The following is a 21,568-nucleotide window of genomic DNA, read 5'->3' as shown; positions in this document are numbered from 1 at the left end:
TTGTCGGTACAATCGCTTTGCTTCGAGACAAACGAATTCGTTTGCCTTCCTGGAACCGAAAGATACAGTTTTAATTCATTTGATTCCCTTTTTCTAAGCAGGCAGCTTTTACTCTTTCTTGTGAATTTGTCGTTTTTCTTTGTAGCGTAGTTTAATGTTTGGAGTAGAACGAAACAAATCTATCGCCTGTACAGGGTCTGGTAGATATTCAGCTAAAGATGTGATTAAACTTGCAGTATTTATCCGTGACTCTAATTAATACATCTTAATACAACTAAATTGGATTTTTTCTCATATAAACTAGTACAACTGCAACAAAACTTTTCGGAAAATGGATTAAATTTTAAACGGAACTCGTCAATTTTAAATTGTAACGGAATGCGTGCATACTGCGTGGTGAATATGGGATCGCTTGTCAAACTTCAGAATTATGGCAAAAAGAAAAAAAAACACTAAACCGCCGGCCGCCACTGTTTGCCGCTTCATATTTCAGGCGCTACGCAAAGCAATATATTTTACTCATCACTGCGTTTTGCACAAACAATATTAACTATCTTGCGAAAGTTCGTAAAGTAGGAAAAAGTTACGTTGTACATATTAACTGTGCTGTTGCGGTTGTAAGAAAACGCGTCATTACGTAGGACGATAGTGAGGCGGGTTTCTACAGAGGAAAATGGAGATCAATGAGAATAATTTCGAACGATTGGGCAACTACCTGCAGCAAACACTCAATCCGGATCCGGAAGTGCGCCGTCCAGGTAGGTAGAGAGAAGGATTGTCGAAGGTTTAGGGTTAGGCCCCGCAGAAAAGGTTAGCATGTGGTTCCTCCTTGTGTGGTTGCTACTATTGTTGTTGTGAGAAGGTAGCTGATTGTTTTATTAACGATCCGATTACATCTTTCTTCCACCAGCGGAACGGTTCATTGAAAGCATCGAAGTTAGCCAGAACTATCCGTTGCTATGTTTGCATCTAATCGATCGGCCCCAGGTGGACATGACGATCCGTGTGGCGGCCGCAATCGCGTTCAAGAATTTCGTCAAGCGCAACTGGGGCTTCCATCTGGACAATGACGGCCCAAACAAGGTGAGCGAGTCGGATCGGAGCGGCATCAAGAGTTTGATTGTGCCGATGATGCTCAAGTCCCCAGCCGCTATACAGAAGCAACTGAGCGATGCGGTCAGTATCATAGGAAAGTACGACTTCCCGACCAAGTGGCCGGAGCTGATGGACGAGATGATTGAAAAGTTTGCCACTGGGGATTTTCACATCATTAACGGGGTGCTGCAAACAGCCCACTCACTGTTCAAACGCTACCGGTACGAGTTCAAATCGCAGGAGCTGTGGGAAGAGATTAAGTACGTGCTGGATAAGATGGCCAAACCGCTCACCGATCTGTTGCAGGCCACGCTTGGATTGGCCGAGGCACACGCTGGCAATAAGGAAGCGCTTATGGTCATCTACAACTCGCTTGTGCTCGTGTGCAAGGTGTTCTTTTCGCTCAACTCGCAGGATTTGCCCGAGTTCTTCGAGGATAACATGGAAACGTGGATGAAAGCGTTCCATGGGCTGCTGACGGTGGACGTACCGTGCCTGAAGACGGACGATGATGAGGACGCTGGCGTACTCGAACATCTGCGGTCGCAAATCTGTGAAAACCTGTGCATGTACGCGCTCAAGTACGACGAAGAGTTTGGACCGTACATGCCGCAGTTCGTGACCGCCGTCTGGGAGTTGCTTGTGAACACCCGCATCCACACAAAGTACGATTCGCTCGTTTCGAATGCGCTCAGGTTTTTGAGCACTGTCGCGGAACGGAGCCACTATCGCCATCTGTTCGAGGATCCGAATGTGCTGGCCAGTATCTGCGAGAAGGTGATCATACCAAACATGGACTTTCGTGTGTCGGACGAGGAACTGTTCGAGGACAACCCGGAGGAGTACATCCGGCGGGATATCGAGGGTTCGGATGTGGAGACACGGCGACGGGCTGCCTGCGATCTGGTGAAGTCACTGTTGCAAAAGTTCGAAGCAAAGATAGTGGAAATTTTTGGCCAATATCTACAGGTCCTGCTGGCGAAGTATGCCGAAAATACGGCCAACAACTGGAAGGCGAAAGATACCGCCATCTATTTGGTCACCTCAATGGCAGCGAAAGGTCAAACGCAGAAGCATGGCGTTACGCAAACGTCCGAGCTGGTCCCGCTGCCGCAGTTCACCCAGCAGCAGATTATTCCCGAGCTGGAGCGAGCTGACGTCAATCAGCTGCCGGTACTGAAAGCGGATGCACTTAAATTCATTATGACATTCCGTACGATTTTGGGTCCACAAATTATCGTCGCCACGATGCCACTTGTTGCGAAACATCTAGGCGCGGCAAGCGTTGTGGTGCACACGTACGCAGCTTGCACGATTGACAAAATTCTCACGATGCGCGGCCCGGATAAGCAACCGATCGTGACGAAGGAGATCCTGTCGCCGCTCAGTGCAGAACTGATAGCGGGTCTGTTTGCGGCGATCACTGTACAGGGCTCGAACGAGAACGAGTACATCATGAAGTGCATCATGCGTGTGCTAAACACGCTGCAGGAAGCATCGCTACCGTTCATGATTGTGGTATTGCCACGTCTTACCGATATACTGTCCACCGTTGCGAAGAACCCATCGAAACCTCACTTTAATCACTATCTGTTCGAGACACTTTCTCTCTCTGTGAAGTAAGTTGAAGTCTTCTAAATTCACATTTTTCTTATTAACACATGGTGTACTCTTTTCAATCCTTTAGACTCGTCTGTAAAGCCGATCCAAATGCTGTAAGTTCGTTCGAGGAGGCCCTATTTCCCGTTTTCCAAGGCATATTGCAACAGGACGTGCTGGGTGGGTACACGAAGGAGGTCTTCTCATTTTTCCAAGCAACGATGTAATTTTTCATCTATTGTTTCCAGAATTTATGCCGTACGTGTTCCAGATGTTATCACTCTTTTTGGAAATACGCGAGGGAAAAAGCAACATTCCTGAAACGTATCTGGCATTGTTTCCCTGTCTGCTTACGCCAGCTCTATGGGAGCGTCCCGGCAACGTGACGCCACTGATACGATTGCTGTGCGCGTTTGTGAGACAAGCGTCCGCGCAAATTTCGGCCGATGACAAACTGAATGGTGTGCTGGGTGTGTTCCAGAAGATGATTGCCTCGAAGAATAACGATCATGAAGGGTTCTATCTGTTGCAAAACTTGCTCCTCTACTATCCACCGTAAGGCATCCGTGCATCGATTGCAACACGATGGGGACAATATCAACAAAAAATTGTTTTATCTTTCTAGCGAGGAGCTTGGCCGAAGTATGCGTCAGATATTTTCCTTACTGTTTCAGCGGCTTAGTTCCTCCAAAACGACCAAGTTTGTACGAAGTTTCATTGTTTTTCTCTGCCTTTACTCTGCCCGCGTTGGTCCCCAGGCGCTGATGCAGATGATAGAAAGCATTCAAGCACAGTGAGTATTGAATGATCTGCTTCACTAAGAATATTTGATTAACTACGGTTGTTTTTGGATCATTGCAGAATGTTCGGCATGGTGGTCGAGCGCGTGTTCATTCCAGATATCAACAAAGTTTCGGGAGAGCTCGAGCAGAAGATCGTTTCCGTTGGCATAACGAAGCTGTTGTGCGAATGTCCGGAAATGCTTGCCGAACCGTATGTCGTGTTCTGGCCAAAGCTGCTACAGACGGTGGTACAGATCTTTGAGCTACCCCCCGACGAGTCAGCCATCGACGGGGAGAACTTTATCGAGATTGAAGATGTGCCCGGTTATCAGGCCGCTTACTCGCAGCTAAACTTTGCCCAATCGAAACCGGTCGATCCGCTGCAGGATGTGGGAAATGTGCGCCAATATCTGGTACAGAATATCGGCAACTTGGCGCAATCGAACGCGGGTAAGGTAGGTACACTGATAGCTGCATTGCCGGCCGATCACCAGGAAGCGCTGCAAAAGTACTGTGCGCAGAGTGGTGTTCAGATTGCTTAGAGAGCTCAACAGTGGCTGGTCGATTTGGGTCACGTATTGGTAGAAGGAAGCAACTTATGATGAGTTTAGCTTCTCATTTTAAAACTAATCTGTGCGCTGTTTGCATTTTTTCACTGTTAAGATTTAGTTCATTCATTCGTGATCATGTAGCTATTTGTTTGCAAGCGAGGAGGACCTTTCGCGAATGGGTTTCTGTCCCACTATTAAGAAAATAACGTGCATTGTAATAAAGCTATTGTAGGTCGCTGTTGTCTTGTATGTCGTTTAGTTTACGTGATTTAGTGCACCGGAACCAGCATCCGAAGCTTGTAAATAACGTCAAAATTGATCAAAGTTTCTTTCGCGACGGATGCAACTACTTGCATTAGGATAAAAAACGGCTATTAGTGAACCACTGTTTCTTTAAAAATTTTATATTTATTTCACCAAACTGATCTATGCGGTACAAATAAATGATTTCTTCTAATATCATTTCATAATACCATTCATAAGCAATTTATTCCGTTCCGGAGTGTGCTTTTTTATGTATTTTTTATATGTATACAAGGGAAGTTCCCGTCGGGGGCACAACATATGCGTGTTGGAGTACAGAATGATCTTTAAAAAAACAGTTTGTATCAGAGCATTAAAGAAGTTCAATGTTGTTGCTTGATCTAAACTCTTGTTAATTCAGATTGTGAGCATATTTTTAAGATTCTCCTACTGGTGAATCGCTTTTGATGAGGATGCGAAATTAGGAAGCTGCTGGGAAAGGGGGTATAGGTTTTCTTGCTCGAATTACGTATTTATTACGTCTGCAATTGCTTACTTGCGCGTTTTAGCGACGGTGTCCGAATTATTCTACTATTACAGCACTTTGTTAACAATTTTTGCTTCATTTCACGTGGCACACCTTTATTTACACATGTCTTCTCAAATGATGATATAAAAGCATCCAGTTTCTGGAAACGACAATCCTTATCCATGGCACCAATAGGTTGCACTATGCCACTGTGGTTTAATACGAAGCTTCCTGCCTTTTCTAATCGGCTGTGATATACAGCATCCATTCACGATATTTCTATTTGATGGCGAGAAGAATTATTCCACAAATTCGTACTCCGGTACACATAATCTACAAGGTGAAGCTATCATCCGTTGTGCAGAAAGAATTACATCTAAGAACAAGTAAGACTAAGATTAAATACAAAAAATGACTAATTCACTTATACCTGAACATCGAGCGTCGAGTGTAGTTTGTGTTGTGTGTAATGTTTTACAAACACTTGCTTAACTATTAACCTGCTGTTCGAATGGGTCACAATAAATTCCGAAACAAATGTTTCATTTTGTGGCAAATTTAGCATTGCACTCGCTGGAACTAACAATGAAGACAAAAAAAAGTATAATATAATAAGTGAAAATGTTAACATAAACAAATTTTAAACTGCAGAAACGTAATAACGTAAACGAATAAAAAAACGGAATGGTTTGGAGAGGAAATAAATAGAGTGTGCATAAATTATATAAAAACGGAAAGCACAACCGCTGACAACAACGCTGATGAACGTGTTTTCAATATAATCGACAATACTAGGATAATCGTTGCAAATAGAAGCTCTCGTGGAAGAGTAATACGGTTATAGTTGCGGAAAGACTTTCTTATTATACAATGCCGCGTTCAGTAGGGCACCTGTGCAGCTAAACTATCGCTGGCTGGCTCCGGGATAGTCGCATCCACCGTACTAAAAATTGGGTTGATAGTGGTGGCAACCGGGATGCTCGTTCCACCAGCTGATACCGTCGTCGTGTTAGCATTGATCTCAAAGCCCGTACCGACCAGTTCCTGAAGATTCTGGTACTCGATATCGTCGGAAAAGAAACGGTGCAGGAAGCGGAACGTGGGACGCAATTTTGGATTGTACTGCCAGCAGTTGCGCATCACCTCGAACACCTTGTCCGGGCAGGTGTCCGGTTGCGACAGCCGCTGATCTTCCTCTATCAGCTTGATCACATCGGCACCCTTCATATCGTGGTAGGGTGGTGCACCGTACGAAAACATTTCCCACAGCGTTACACCGAATGACCAGACGTCACTCGCATGGGAGAATGTGCCGTAGTTAAAGCTCTCCGGGGCATACCTGTAAAATATATTGTTTGATTAGCAATTTAGTGGAGGGAGCAATTAAACGAAAATGTATTGCATACTAACCATTTGATGGGCCACTTGCCACCCTGACTAGCGCGATAGTACTCCTGACCGGCACCGATTGCACGCGACAAACCAAAATCAGATATTTTGGCCTGATACTTGTTCGCCAGCAAAATGTTACGCGCGGCAAGGTCCCGATGAACGAAATGTTTCTCCTCTAGATATTGCATGCCTGAGAAAAAGAAAAATACAAGACACTTTAATTTAAGTTCAATGATAAGCAATTTGATTTAGTGCAAGATTTGCAAATATTGAAACATGGCGCTAAGTTCAGTGCAGTTCTTCGCAAAGGAAATTAAGGAGGTTTATATTGCACGGTCAATTAAATGGCCAAAAGATATATTCCTGGGGCGACTCACATAAATCAACAAAATAATTCATTAACAACTTTTTTAGAGCACCCTTTGATAAGTTGCCAAAAATCAGGTCTTATTAATCTATTGATCTTATTAATTCTTTACTTATTCTTATTAATATAGGCTAAACTTCGGATAAGACAAAATAGACCGCTCTACACAACTTTCAATCGGAACCTTAGCAAAGGTCGACACAAAAGTGTGTGTCAGATCTTGAATTTCGTTTTCGTGACCTTAGGGATCAACTGCAACTCCCGTTTTAGACTCGAAATTATTCGATTTGAATCACCGGTTGAGGTTTGTTCAATAAAAGTCTATTTTCACGTCTATACTCCATTGGGAGCATTGACGATCGTCGACGAAAATGTTCTCTTGATAAACGATCATAAGGAAATGTAGCGTCCGAATCTTCTATCCTTCTGACAGATCGCCAGTTGCCTCAAGGCGACTGGACTCAACTGGCAATTCCGCGTAACAAAGTCTTTCTTGTCGAGATATTTTTTTAGTACTTAGGCAATTGTTTCAACATGCAGGAAGAATGAAGGAAGATTATTCATTTTGGCGTAATATCTTCATCTTCAGAGTAGCCATGGTACGGGACTTCGGTTCTGCTTCTGATGGACGAATGTATTATAGATACTAGATGAGCATTATTATCTGGCGGATACGACGTTCCTCACGAAGGAATAATAGAAATGTATTGGCTCTCTAGATTCACATTCATCTCAAAACATAAACGTTATAATGAACGAGGCGTTGTTTATAATATTAGCACAATCGTAAGATCATATCACTATAACCAAAACGCAGTGGTTACAATATAGCTCAATGCGATGCTTGAAACATGTTCATGTTATATATAATAAACAACATATAAATTTGCTATAATTTCTATCTTACTTACCACTGGCAATTTGTGCTGCCCAAATCATCATCTCTTGCTGCGGATTGATGGTGGTTTTGTTTCTAGTAATGTACACCAGCATCGACCCGAGTGCGATCAGCTCCTGCACCATAATTAACGGAGGTCCTTTGCAGATACCGATCAATCGCACGATGCAGTTATGCCGCAACCGTATCATAACACTCGCTTCGCGGAGAAAATCTGTCCGTTCACGACGCTCCTGGCTCTCCATCACCTTTTTAATGGCCACCGGAACGCGACCCATTACAGGCGGCCCGGCAGCTGGTTTCAAAGTACCCCCGCTTCCACTCGCATAGCTTCCAAGCTCCAACAGTGGCCAAGGTTCTAAGAAACCTTGATATACGTAGCCAAACTCACCCCGCCCCAGAACCGATTCGGCGTGGATACATTCCTTCGGTATGAAGTAGTTTGGACCGTCCGATGGCGACGAAGAGTTCGTTTGATTTTGTTGTTGTTGAAACATGGCGAAGAAAACGCTCTCCCCGCTCAGCACACTGGTACGACTGAACGAGGATTGGTTCGAGTCGAGCCGTTCGAACAACTTGCTGGCACGCATTTGACCTGTGGGGCTGGTCGGGGTTTGACATTCCTCCACCGAAACACTGCTAAAGATCGGGACGGTTTTTGTCATGATGTAGTTGGTCGGCATGGTACTGCGTGTCGCTTGACCATCGATCGGCAACCCACCGTCCGTAGGAACATTATTGTTGACTGCAGTTACACCGAATGGTGTTTCATTGCACGTTCTCGCCGGTGGTGGAATTGGGACTTCCACAAAATAAATCTCTTCACTTTCGTCATCCGGAAACTTGTCGGATCGGAGCGGATTATCGCTTTGGACGAAGTAATCTAACGCCGCTGGTTCGTTGTTGTTTACGGTATCGAGCGCTGGTGAGGATAGCTTCGGAGGGATCGCTGGCGGTATCTCGGATTCGTCTCTATCCAGTGGTAGAGTGGAAGACATTACCGGACCAACAACAACCGGCGGTTCTCCAATGTCGATATCAACGATGGCACAGTTGTTGGTGGGAATTTTATAGATATCGTCTGACGCGGCACAGCTCGCGACAAGATTAAAATCGGACGAAAACTTTAACTGCTGCAGCAGCTTCGAATGGCTCACGGTGGGCTCGATGGATGCTCCGGTGATGGTGGAAATCGATTCGACGGCCGTACCTCCGTCAGCTTCGCCGGCAGCTGGTTTTAGCTTCTGTTTGCTCTTCCGCAAACTTTTCATCCCATCCATTAACGTTTTCTTGAACGTTGGCGAAGCGTTACTGCTGCTGGTTGGTTTAGTTTTTGGTTCATCTGCATTGGGCGATACTGGCCCTGACCAGCGAGGAGCATCCGGTGCACAGCGATCCGGGCTGCGATCGAACAGACCAACTTGGTTCATTTGCAGCATTGCATCGTTCGGGACGGACAGGTTTCTCGTGGGTAGTCCCTTCGATGGCAAGGTGGTGCTTGTGGTGTGATTTTCGCTCGATTTGCGAAACATGCTTGTCAACCCGGCCGCTAGCGTGGAACCGTTCATACTGTGGTGGGACGATCCAAGGTAGGATTGAGCGGATGTTGTACCGGCAGCAGCGCCGTATGTAGTGGAGCGTTGCATGCGATGCTTTGATTTCGGTATGGTTTCGAACGCCGGTATCGGCGGCTTTGGTCCGGGTGTGACAGGAAAGCGTAGATTTATCGGTAACCCGTCCGAGAAGCGCGTATAGTGTTCGATTAAATGTTCGAGGGAATTCATATAAGGACCTTCGTCAATGTACAACCACTCCTGTTGCCGCTGGATGATAAAATGTTTCGGTTCGTTGTCGTACAGCATCGTCAGTACGTCTACGTTCTGCTTGGCCGAGTAGCGCACCAGGTACGTGCCGGAGGTGGACTGTTCCAGTCCATCTAGACACTCGTTGTTCTCCTTGTTGTTGTCGCGCTCCTGCTGCTGCCTGTGAGCTAGATTCGGTAACAATTTGGCTGCAAAGTCCTTCAGATAATCCACTGCCGTAGTACGCTCTAGCGTTCCATGGTACCAGAGGTCACGATGAGTCTGCGGTCGAGATGGTTCATAGGCATTCAGAAACTCGACCACCTGATAGTGACCGCGATGGCGTGCTAAATCCGACGGGATTTCACCAAAATTTGTTCGTGGTCGATGTGGAACTCGGTGTTGTAGTAGCTCCTGGATCGCATCCATATTTCCATTATCTGCTGCTTCGTGCAATGGCACCCAACCAGTATCGCTGTTCCGAGCCTGCAGACTAGCGGATGCTTTTATGAGCATCCTTACCATCTCCAACCCGTTCCGTTTGGCGCAAGCATACTAAAAGTGAACAGGGGAAGTAAATTAAATGTAAAGATTTAGTATTAACTTGAATACAATCGATCACGATTTCACTTACGTGCAGTGGCGTGTTGCCTTTGGCATCGCGGCTATTTATATTAGCACCACGTTCAATTAACTTCAATAGAATCTTATCGTCCGCGTGCAAGCACGCCAGATGGACTGCCGTCTGGCCGTCTTGATTTTTGGAATCAATGTTCCTGTAACCACACTTGAGCAGCTCCGATACGACGGTGTAATTACTTTCTTTTGTGGCCCGGTGTAATAGGTTCGTGGTCCCATGGCTGCGTACATCGTGCGGTGGTGGATCACTGCGACAAATTACCTGCAATCGAGTCACCAGATTGCCCTTATCTTTCTGGTAGTGCTCGATCAGCGAATCCAGCCCGTGAATCGGTGTATGATCGTGGATGGAAAAGAATGCATCATCCCCGTGCCGTCGGATTGCGTAGTGTACCACCTCGCCCTTGAACAGCACCGACAGCACGTAATCACCTTCAGAGGTGGAACTTTCGCGCACCAAAAACACCCCATCGCTTCCTTCTACAAAATCGCAAAGCAAAAAGATATCGAACGAATGAGTCCGTTTCGGTCGGACATACATTTGAAAGCATTTACCTCGACGTAAAATGTCTTCTGCATCTTCACGGGATATTTTTCCATGAAACCAGCACAGATTCTCCTCCCGATTCATCCTTAGGATGTAGGATTTGGTCTATAAATTAAAAATGGCACATTCATGAAACTCAATTGTTGTCGTTCTTGGTAGTGCGGAGTATCGAACTAAGAATGTAAGCATCAGCCAGGAAAGGTGCAGTAAAACAGGTTGTTCTTTACACCACGGACGATTCCCTTGGGTTGATACGGTTTTTATCACAAGAATGGTTCACCCTTATTGGACATAATTGACGTTTGATCCATGCGCAGCAAACTTCTTCTATTGTAACCCTTGTTTCATTATCATCATCTTTATTTTAATGCAAGTACAGACTGAAACGAAGGAATCGTGCCTACCTATTTGTTTTAATCAAACTATTGGCTCGTGATCTCATTCACAACAACACAACAATGCGCATTCCAGAAAGGAATTTGTACATCTGGCATTCGCGATCCATCCACGACTATCTATCTGTACTCCTGTAACGCGCATGCACAATCGGATTCAATCACAGCCCATTGCCACCTAGCTTCGGGATTGCGTTAGTTTGATTTCAATGGAAGGCAAAAAGTAAGCAGCTAGAACACCACTATACGCACAACATCCAATTTCGCAAGCGCTATTTACTTAGTGTTTATATTATTTATTACTTTTTCCCCGAACTGATCGAGATGTTTTGTTGGATGACATTTGAGGGTGATGGGAAATTTCTTTGTTTGTGTGTTGATGCAAGGGGTTTATAATGAAGTGTTGAAAGTTCCTCATGTGGGTTCGTTTTTATCATCACAGTTCAAAATGACAGTTTTGCTTTTTTGGAAAAAATGACTGCCTGTACTAGCAATCATTTTATCCCGGATTGTTTATGTGTGATTGCGGTCCGCTATAATAGGGTCTCTCGGGTCACTAATGATCGTACTAGTACATTCATTTTACAAAAATAAAGGAAACCCGTATATGTTTTTTAAACATCTTTCAATTAAGTCTTCCAACCTTCTAAACAATCTTCAATTTAATTCTAAACAATGTTGTAATTTGTTTGTGTTTGGAATAATTAAACGTTGCTCCGTTCCGTTCCTTCCTTTCCGTAATTTACGAACGTAGCCCTATACCAATGATGAGTTTGTAAATTGCATTTATTTTTGAAACCTTGCAAACACTCAGCATCCATGCAATAGAACTGTGATGGATAGCAAATTACCTCAATAGAGATAGGTAAGCAAAACACGTTAGTAAACTGCATAAAAGTTAGAAAACGGGTTTGATACTTCCCAAAGTATGATTAAGTGGCTAATAATATTTGTAATGTCCGTCAAACGAATGAAATATTCCAGGCATTTCCGTGAAATAACTTAATGTGAGAAGCAAGAAAAGCGTTTTCTAAAATTCTCTTCCAACCGTTCATAGTGACAAGTGAAAGGCTAATCGATCGATCGAAAGCTCAACGATACCGTTAAAAATAAATATGATTTACTAGTTAGCTACACCGTTGGATATCGTAGAGTTTATGGGCGATCATCGCAAGTCCTGCTCGAGGTGATCCAGATGAGTCCATCTTTTGAGTGGATTCCGTAAAAGTGTAATCAAACTACAGCAGATGGGGGACATTTAATATTAATTTCATAAACCAGTAACTTTAACTTACAATGTACTACTAAATTTGTACAATGTTTTTTTTCTTATTCGGCTTATGGCTTAGCAACTCAAAAGTGAACAAAATTCAAAAATTTCAAGTAATAAAGAATTACAACCGTAGTTTTAGAAAGAAAAACAATTCAATCACTTTCTTAATACGTTGAACAAAAAAAAATTAAACGATTTTCACACGATACCGATACCGTTGGTGCTTATACACTAATTAACACAACTACATGAATGCTGGTTTTAAAAAAAACTTGTTTGATATTATATTTTTCGTCGTTCCGTATTGTTTTATTAGTTTTCTGATAATTATTGAACGATTTATGGGTTTAAAACTCTGAAAAAAATACCAGTGGCTTGTTTAACAAATATTGATATGAATCTTAACTCAAAGTATTTTTTAGCACATTAGAATAAAATTTCGAAAAAGTTTTTCTAACATTGTTTTCATCTAGGATTTAAGAATTTTAAAGATTTTAAATAAATTTCGAAAAACATTTGTGTATATAGTTATGTCTAGCAGTGCACAATATATCTTTGGACAAAAAACCCGTTCTGTGTATTACTACACGAGATTCACCGAGCTTCAAGTTTGATGGTTTGAGACAATGAACTACACTAAAAACTAAGTGTAAAAGTACGGCGCGATGATGCTTTTCAAAGAATATGAATAGAGGTGTCCACGTTTGGAGATTGCGTAACAAATCATCACGGACGAAGCATTTGGGATACCATGTTAGACTCTGTTCCTGGCCATGTTACACATATTGTGACTGCTACATCGATAACAGTTTCTCTTTCGAAAAAATGAATTCTTAATTCTCGTGCCATAAGAGGATAATCTCTTGATCTGCTCGAGCTTTGTGCTGATGCCTTATGAAAAAAAACAACTGCCAAACACCAAGTACACTTTGAAACGAATATGTGTATGTAAAACGAATAACAATATCGAAACAGAATATTAAATTTCAAATATTTATTCTAAACTGTAATTCTATCGCAAAGGTAAAAATTTGCTAAACAAACTAAAATATTATATGGGGTTATGCAAATTGTAGATGTGGAAAAGATTATTTTATTTTACTTCCATCAAATAAATCAGTAAAGCGAAAGAAACACCATTGCATTACGCTATGCAATGTATCTTAATTTACTTGAATGATAATTATTTACTTAAAGAACCGAAAAAAGTATAAAATTTCTTACTAAAAAAGTGGAGCAATCGAAACCCTAAAATATTACGGTATTATTGTGTGGAAAATTAACTTGAAAATAACACCAAGCACCGTATGTATTCGTTGAGCACTTTAGTCCAGTGTAATCCTTCGAACGGTTTGGGAGGGTTCGGTGTCTAGCAAGGTTCATAATTCATTTCGGGCTTTCAGTGCAAATCCCTTGGAACGCTTGCAATCGTTGGTTCTATAAATCAAGGAAGGTATTAACGCGTAGACAGACTTACCTTCACAATCACATAGTCTGTTCGGGACATTTTTCGAAACATTCAGCGGTCAGCGTGAATAGTTCTCTTGCCGGAATAGTGTACAGCTGCCGGTTGATTGAAAATGCTTTTATTGCTTACTTTCCCAATTTTACCGGAATACACTTGTCACATAATGTTGAGACATCGCGTTGTGCGTCTACACCGGCTTGCTTATGACTGTTCAGTCGCGTAATATTAACACTTTTGCATATTTTTTTTTGCCAAACGGTTACACTAAAAGAAGAACCCGTTGAAATGTTTGATAAGGAAGTGACATCACGCACGACACCACTGTATGGGGACAGACAGACGTTCGGAGCGCTGAGTCACCGGTGCAAAGTAGCAAACTTTTTTTCTTCTATCGTTTGACAATAAGCAACAAAGCGAGAATGATAATATTGATGCATGTGCGTGAAAGAAATATAGCAAACAAGCGAGAGAGAGAGAGGGGGAAAGAGACAGGAACGCATTTATTTGTCTGCAGCTGTGCAATGAACGTAGCGCCCCAGTGATGGTGTTGAGATTCAATTGATGCACTGCACCAACAAGTTTCACTGAACTGAAATGGAGTGTTCGCTTAGTATTGTACCAAATGAACAAACAAAACACACCCAAACACCCCCACAACAGTATTACGATCTCTCACAACTGTTCCGAAAGTCGCGATTTGTTGGCCAACAGTGATTAAAGTTCACGTTTTCCCACTGACGAAACCGTACTTTTTCCTTTTTGTATGCACCACGCGATCGGTTGCGTTGCCGACAGACGAATGAAAGCGTTTTCGACGGGCACAACTAACACCGGCGGACAGTTTTGACCGACCTCTCACTAGCACTAGCAACCCTGTAGTAGAGTGTGTGTCATAATGCTTTCCGGTCGTGTGCAGCGTTGGGGAACACAGTGGGCGACCACCTGCTAAACAGTCAACGATTGCCGGCACGCTCAGCATTTCCGCATCGAAAAAGATAGACTTTATTTGTTGTTCGAGGTATGTTACTATTGTTTACTTTGGTTGCCCAACCGCATGCATTTGGTTTCCGAAGTCGAATCAAGCGGGTGGCGGTGCTTTAGTTATGTTTTGTTTATTTGTTTAGATGAGTCATCGGGCTCTCGCAGTCTGGGGAATTCCCTATTTTCGTTTGGAGCTCACTCACACTGTGTGTCCTTACGATTTGTGTGAGAAACAAGGTTACAGATTGCTGTGTATGTGTTTGCCTGTTGGACACGTTGAAGCGGACGCCTGGTTGTTTGTAAATATCATACACTAAAGGTGATAACACATGCTAACACATGAGTTCGGCATATTTAATCCGATTCTTTGTAAACAGTCCGATTGGTTTACTGGCTTTTTAACAGAGTTGAAGAAATAGAGTATAACCACTATTTAATATTGAGTGTTCAACCGAGAATGCCCCGAATAAGGAAAAAGATAAGGAGGAAATGACTTTAGACATTTCTACTGTCCTCAGTCAATGTATGGTTGATAATACGGCAAAAAGCAGTTTTAAATGTAACAAAAATGACTGAATATTAATAAAGATACATTAGCTTGTACGCTTTGGTATCGTTTATAGCGTCTGAGCTGAACACTACTCATCCAAACTATATGTCTTCTCATTTCAAGAGTTTTGAGTGTCCTCCCTTCCCAATTTGACTTATATGAAAATTCGAGTTACGTGTAGTAGGTTTGTGACTACTTACGGAACTTTCCAGTTTCTTACGAAGCAAACTTAATTTACAAACTTGGTAGCTCAACTGTAAAATCACCAGCCTGCGCAAAACGAAATTATTCGTTTCGTTGCTTGTAGAAGTTGTAAAGGCTTACTCGAATACAGAAACGAACATCATAATTCCACAACTTGTTAATGGTGAATGTTCGTGCAACTTTTAGTTTTCGATGTCAAATTTATCAAACGTATATGTTTTTTTGTGCTATTTTTCCGTAGTATTCGTCCGTTTCGTTCGAGTTTGTAATACTAACCGTTGGAAAGCAAATAAAATGAATAACCATACTAAATTGTAAAGTCTGTAGATTTTCGTGATATCCCTTCAGTCCTCTACGTTTTAAATACATCTTATCCATTTTCGACAAATATATTTTTCATCAACGAAAGGTTTTAACATTTGAGGGGCTTGATTTGAGCAACCCCCCCCCCCCCATCTCCGCTATCAATTTCTTAAATTCGATCATACCACTCCCATCCCCCTTTTTAAAATTACGGAGGGTTCAACGTCCAACTATCATTCCACCGAGGGCCTGCAAGGGGATTGATCTGCCACTGCTAACACTTCAGCTTCACTTGAACTGATTCTAACATTGATCGTTGGTGTTCTGTTTTGTTGGTTTTTCGAGCCGATATCGCTTACGGTATGCTTCCAACCCTGGCGATATAGCGTCAACCTTCCGTGTTATGGTGCTCGTTGCCGGCTTTTAGGTCTTGAGCTCCCCGCCGTTTATAAGATGTAATGCACTCTGCAATGACCATCATAACTCCACGGATTCGTCCTCGTAATTGTTAAGTTTTTTAAAATTTCGTTTAGTAAAATCTGTCATCAAAATGAATACCTTAAGCTAGCCTAGTTAAATACTAAGAAGATAATATTTAATGATATTAAAGTGTACTTAATTTTAGAACGAGTATATTTCGTTCAGCATGGAATATGAGCCCACTATTGCTATAATTTCTTGCTATGGCACCGCCTACTCTATACATAACTCGTGTTTTCCCATAACGCAATGAACAAAACGATGCGGATATCTCAATTAGCACTGTTGGCATTTGCCCAATATTTTATTAAAGTAAAAGAAATGTACATCCACACGCTCAATAAATTGAACAAAAAAGTGCAAAAATGTTTGCACGGATGCTGTGCTACACACAACACGGAGAGAAAATATCTTTGAGAGCTTTATTATTATACAAACGTACAAATCAATCCTTGTAGGTAAAATCGCAAGATACGTCGTTCCACTTACCGGATAAACCGATAATAACTAAGCAATTTTCATTAACGCCTGCGTTAATGGGTACATCTGAGACGTAATTTGTGTATTCCAATGGCTGTTGCAAAGAGTACCACGAGAAGTATCCTTCATGGCCATCATCCGTTCCATCGATCCACCACCAAAAGTTATTCCCGGCTCCTGTTTTTTATGATGTTATGTAGTTGAGAATTTTCCGCGGCAGACTCGATGGAAGCCCGGTGGAAGTTGGTATAAGTTAGATTTTCTAAAGTCAAGAATTGGGCTTTTCGGGATGCTCTATCAATTTCGCCAAGCAGTGACTTAGTAGCGTAGTAAAAGCAATCTCCGATCTAATAAGAGCAGCCCAGGTCCAGGTAAGCGTGTTGAAGTAACTTCGAAAAATCATAGTCGGAATACGTTTGCATACAACAGGCAAACGACTATCTAACTAACGTATACAGCACATCAAACCCCATCTTAAAATTATCCAGCGTGTTCAAGAGTTATGCAAATAACGTTACTATTATAACGCGAAAATTTGCAACCAGCGTAAAGCTACTTATACGACGTCGGCTTATTGCTGATGTAATATTTATGTGGCATTTTTTTATTGTGTAAAAGTTAGCAGAACTAATATTTCTATTTTTTAATACAAAACTGCTTCATTTCTTTACTTTATACGTCTGGCTGAAATTGCGCATTTTTGAACCAAAACAAAACATTCATTTCTCAGTATAACAGATTTACATAGCACACGTAAATTTATAAAGCAGCTGAGTAATCAAGTTGGGGTTTTTTTTCTCTCTAAGTGCACATTTGGGTTGCCTCAGTATCGAGCAAAAGTAAAACCAACACAACAAAATACGCCCAAATTCCACCTTAAATTGTTATTCCCGATGAAACCATTTTCAGTATTTCCAGTTCGATTCCTTTTGCAGTTGAGTAAATAAAAGCTATTTCATTTTTTCGTCAAACGCTTACGTTTTCGACTAGAACAGCTAAAAGAAAAATAAACACCAAAAATGGCTTAAATTTCTACTGAATTCTGCATACTCCCAGAAACTGGATTTTGCATAGTACGTTTACCCAGAACAGTTTGGTAGAACAGTTACCAGACGAGAGACACCAGCTTATTTGCTAAGCTGAATGTAAGTTTACTGTACAAGAAATCTGTTACAGATAGACACAGACACTATTTTTTGTTTAGTTGTATGTTTCAACAGGGAATGAATTTCTATAAGACGAATGGGTGAAAATGCAAGAGGAGGAAGGATACGGTTGCCTTCGGCGTTTGTAAGCTACCGGCCAGGGAACAGTGCGGGAGAGGCGACATCCAGGTCCGCTAGTTCCGGATGGAAAGGAAATAGCGTCCTGGCACAACCTCACTAAACCACTCCTCGATCTGATAAAACCCTGCCAATGCGCTGAGAAGCGTACTCCTGAGTATTCCTTGCAGGAGTGTGTCTGGTGTGCAAGTTATCACCGTCTTTACCGCGCCGTCGCAGGGCTCATCTCATTCCCTAACTGTGGAAATGTCTTGAAGATGGAGGTTCTTCATAGTGAGCCGTGTTCGACTTCGCTGTTGCATTTCCTGTTGTATCGTATGCGGCATTGAAGTCAATGAAAGAGTGTAGCTGCTACTCCGCCATCTGCTGCAAGATTTGCCGCCTGATGAACATCTGATCAGTGGGAGATTTCCATTTCGGAATACCGTGTGATAGTTTCCAATTATCTCTGCTACCAATGGGGAAATACGAATATCGTAGTACAAGGGAGAATATTTTGAAAGTGCCCAAACCGTAATACCTCTCTAATTGCTGCACTCTAGCTTGTCCCCCTTCTTGTATATGGAGTAGATGATACCTAGATTCCAATCGCAATGCATCGATTCACTATCCCATACCTCAATAAAAATTCGATGGATTTCTTATTAGTGCTACACCTCTACTTTTGATCAGTTTGGCTCATTATTCTTGAGCCGACGGATGGCCAAACGGGTTTTGTCTCTCACGGTGTCCGCAGGTCTATAGATTTCGTCCGGCCCGATAGAAAATTTTGAACTCATGGAATGATTTCATACAATGCCCTCGGTAATAATGTTACTAATGTTATGGATTTCAGTGGACTGTTGCAACGAATTGTTCCAATCGTTGTCTGGATTTGGCGTTAGCATCCTCGGGCACTTTTTTTTATCCTGGTCTGTTGTTTCACCGGTCATATTGATCGACACGCATCAACCACCTTTTAGCGTAAGGTTATTTCGTCGAATGTTCTTCACTTTAAAAGGACTGACTAGGCTTGTGAAGCTACAATATTTGGAGTGGAGTAGACGAGTATTTTACTGCCTAGGTCACTCTGGTCCGTTCTCCGCTTATTAACGCTTTGCTTGTGCTTTGCCTCTTAAACCCCCATGGTCAAACAAAACACTTGGATATCAAACGATGGTCAACGAGCAATCAAACAAGAAAGTGAGTTGGTTAGTGCCTTTTTAAACAAAGGGACTAGTAGTATAATTTCAAATTATCGTGGTATTTTATCTGTCTGCGCTAGTGCTAAACGTTTTGAATTAGTGATCTCTCCTCCGACCTCGTTCTCGTACAAATCATGGTTTAGACCTTCCTAATCAGGTTTCATATCTGGTAGATCTACCTCGACGAATCTTATCACGTTTGCCTCTTTCATAGTAAAGCAGCTATGGAAGTCGGTTTGACGTGATCGTCACAGACTTCCAAGCTGCTTTTGACAGTGTCTGTGCTAACCTTCTTCTGGCTAAGCTGTCGAAGCTCTGGTTTTCCAATGTCTCTATTAGATGGTTATATTCCTACCTGGCTAGCCGCCGTGAAAAGATTTCTGATTTCCAGTTTTTCTTGCTCTTCAGGATATTATGTTCTACTATTCCTTCTGCTTGTGAATGATGTACCAACTATCCTCCCAATCGATGGCCATTTGCTGTATGCTGATGATCTCAAATTTCTTTTCCCATCCCAATACTTTTTTGATTGTTTCTTACTCCAATTTCTTTTAGACTCCCGTTCCTTCCGCTTTGTCCTTCCTGTTCATGGCAATTACTTCATAAATGGCCTTAGTATCAATCGTGTGTCTTCGATTGTTGATCTTCGTGTGTCGTTGGATACTCGAATGATTTTCAATGATCACAACTGGAAGCTGTTAATTTCTGCATTCAGGACGTTTGGCTCGATAAACGTCTTACCTCTGAGATGTCTGAATCGGCGTGCCTAAAAACGAAATACTGTGGGCTTATGCGTCCTATCTTGGAATATCCTAGTGTTGTGTGGTACTCAGTTGGATCTGATATGATTCCTCTAATTGAAAGGCTGCAAAATCTTTATATGCGTACTGGGCGTTAGGCGACCACTTGGTCGTATTACTACGTCTTCACCACCCTTGTGGTATTCGGTGCCAAATTATTGTGCTTCCTACTTTGGAATTTCGTCGTGCTCTGCCTCCCTCCACTAATTAAGGGGAATAAATTAAAAACAATTGTTTTATATGATAAAGGAAGATATTTTTGACCAGTTTGCGCCTTTTTATTAAGATTTTGTGCTTCAAATTAACTCAGCTGTCAAATTTCCAAAAATCGCGTATTCTTTTGAAAATGGCGTTTTCTCTAGTGTATGAAAGTTATCAAAAGTGATTCCAATTCAAAGAGTCTTTCCCTGACGCTGTAAATGCAGAAAATTGTAGTCCAATTAATAATCTTCATATTTTTGAAAAAAAATATTAGAAATACAGACTCCGACTGAGCGCCGATTATCCGATGCTCATTGGGACTCGACGGTTACCGGATAACTGGGTAATAATAAGCGTATAATGAATCATGAATACTAGGGCTGTTTTATAGTAAAATTTATTTTCCCTGTGTGTATTATTGTTGCTAGTTTTACATCAAATTATTTTGACTAGGGACCAAACCAATGATTAACCAATAATTGAGAAAGAGAACCCAGAAATTGTACGAAACCAAACAATAAAACATAGTGTAGTAATCATCATAACTATAACACAATTAGCGAAAGCACTTATTTACAAAAGTTATACAAACGTTAAGCAATTATACAAAATAGTACCTATCAGAAATGGTATAAATAAAGCGGTGCGGCCGACACGTGGCATAGAGACTCGGACGATCATTCAATCAGACCAGAAGTTGTCGATCGAGTGTGAGGACTAGAGTTTATCTATCATAACTATTCGTCTAGTTTCATTTCAAGAACCTTGAAAGTCCGCTCTACCCGTGGTAAGGCAACAATGTCTCCAACGTTCCAGTAAGGGCGTTTTCAGAGCGATCATATTACATGGCGACAGTAACGAAGTTTAATTTATATTACAAATGTGAGTTTTTGCATTAATGTTTTATTCCGGTAAAATAGGTGTGGCTGTACTGTAATCATAAAATTCAACAAATTCAAATTCATTATGTTTGCATGACTGATATGCTACTTACACTACGCAAAACAACTGTCTTTAGCAAGCTAAACATATGCACAAATGTAACCTTGCACAGGAAAATTACAAGGTACGTCGTTCCATTTACCAGTCACACTGTTAATTACTAAACAATTTTCATTACCGCCTGCATTATTGGGTTCACCTGCGGCGTAATTTGTGTATTCCAATGGCTGTTGCAAAGAGTACCACGAGAAGTGTCCTTCATAGCCTTCATCCGATCCGCCGATCCACCACCACGGGTTATTCCCGACTCCTGACAGGTTTTTTATGCTGTTATGTGCTCGTAAATTTTCCTCGGATGACTCGATGGGAGCCAAATGGCCATTCATTGAACGACAAGCTTGAACGGCTTGAAAGAAGGGTGTGTTTCGACGGTATTGTACATACAATCTGCCACCTGTACAGGGGAATAAATAAAAAAAAACAAGCTTAGTTGTGCACGCAACAAAACGGCGGTGAAGTGTCCTGACCATGTGCTTCCATCGCGTACAACGCCAAACACAGTAATAGACACAAATTTTTG

The 21,568-nt window shown here is 42.0% G+C and overlaps 2 protein-coding genes across 3 annotated transcripts; one reads left to right on the top strand and one right to left on the bottom strand.

Annotated features, from left to right (window-relative positions):
- The first annotated feature begins 505 nt into the window (after positions 1-505).
- On the top strand, positions 506-4,270 carry LOC128310078 (exportin-2). The gene is made up of 6 exons (XM_053046622.1): positions 506-758; positions 911-2,714; positions 2,783-2,874; positions 2,943-3,249; positions 3,320-3,487; positions 3,556-4,270. The coding sequence occupies exons 1-6, from the start codon at positions 674-676 to the stop codon at positions 4,016-4,018; spliced, it is 2,919 nt and encodes a 972-aa protein (XP_052902582.1). The 5' UTR covers positions 506-673; the 3' UTR covers positions 4,019-4,270.
- A 1,206-nt stretch (positions 4,271-5,476) lies between these two features.
- On the bottom strand, positions 5,477-13,619 carry LOC128309516 (tyrosine-protein kinase Shark). 2 transcript variants are annotated; one of them, XM_053045926.1, is made up of 6 exons: positions 13,590-13,619; positions 10,453-10,549; positions 9,893-10,377; positions 7,470-9,813; positions 6,210-6,381; positions 5,477-6,138 (listed from the first exon to the last, which is right to left on the bottom strand). In XM_053045926.1, exons 1-6 carry the CDS (start codon positions 13,617-13,619, stop codon positions 5,679-5,681), a joined length of 3,588 nt encoding a protein of 1,195 aa, XP_052901886.1. In that variant the 3' UTR covers positions 5,477-5,678. The 2 variants fall into 2 exon arrangements, with proteins under 2 accessions (XP_052901886.1, XP_052901887.1); XM_053045927.1 differs by lacking the exon at positions 13,590-13,619 and adding an exon at positions 10,849-10,954.
- Between the last annotated feature and the right edge of the window lie 7,949 nt (positions 13,620-21,568).

Source organism: Anopheles moucheti, chromosome 2 (genome assembly GCF_943734755.1).
Source record: "Anopheles moucheti chromosome 2, idAnoMoucSN_F20_07, whole genome shotgun sequence".
NCBI classification, from domain to species: domain Eukaryota; kingdom Metazoa; phylum Arthropoda; class Insecta; order Diptera; family Culicidae; genus Anopheles; species Anopheles moucheti.
This window is presented reverse-complemented; position numbering and strand designations above follow the sequence as displayed.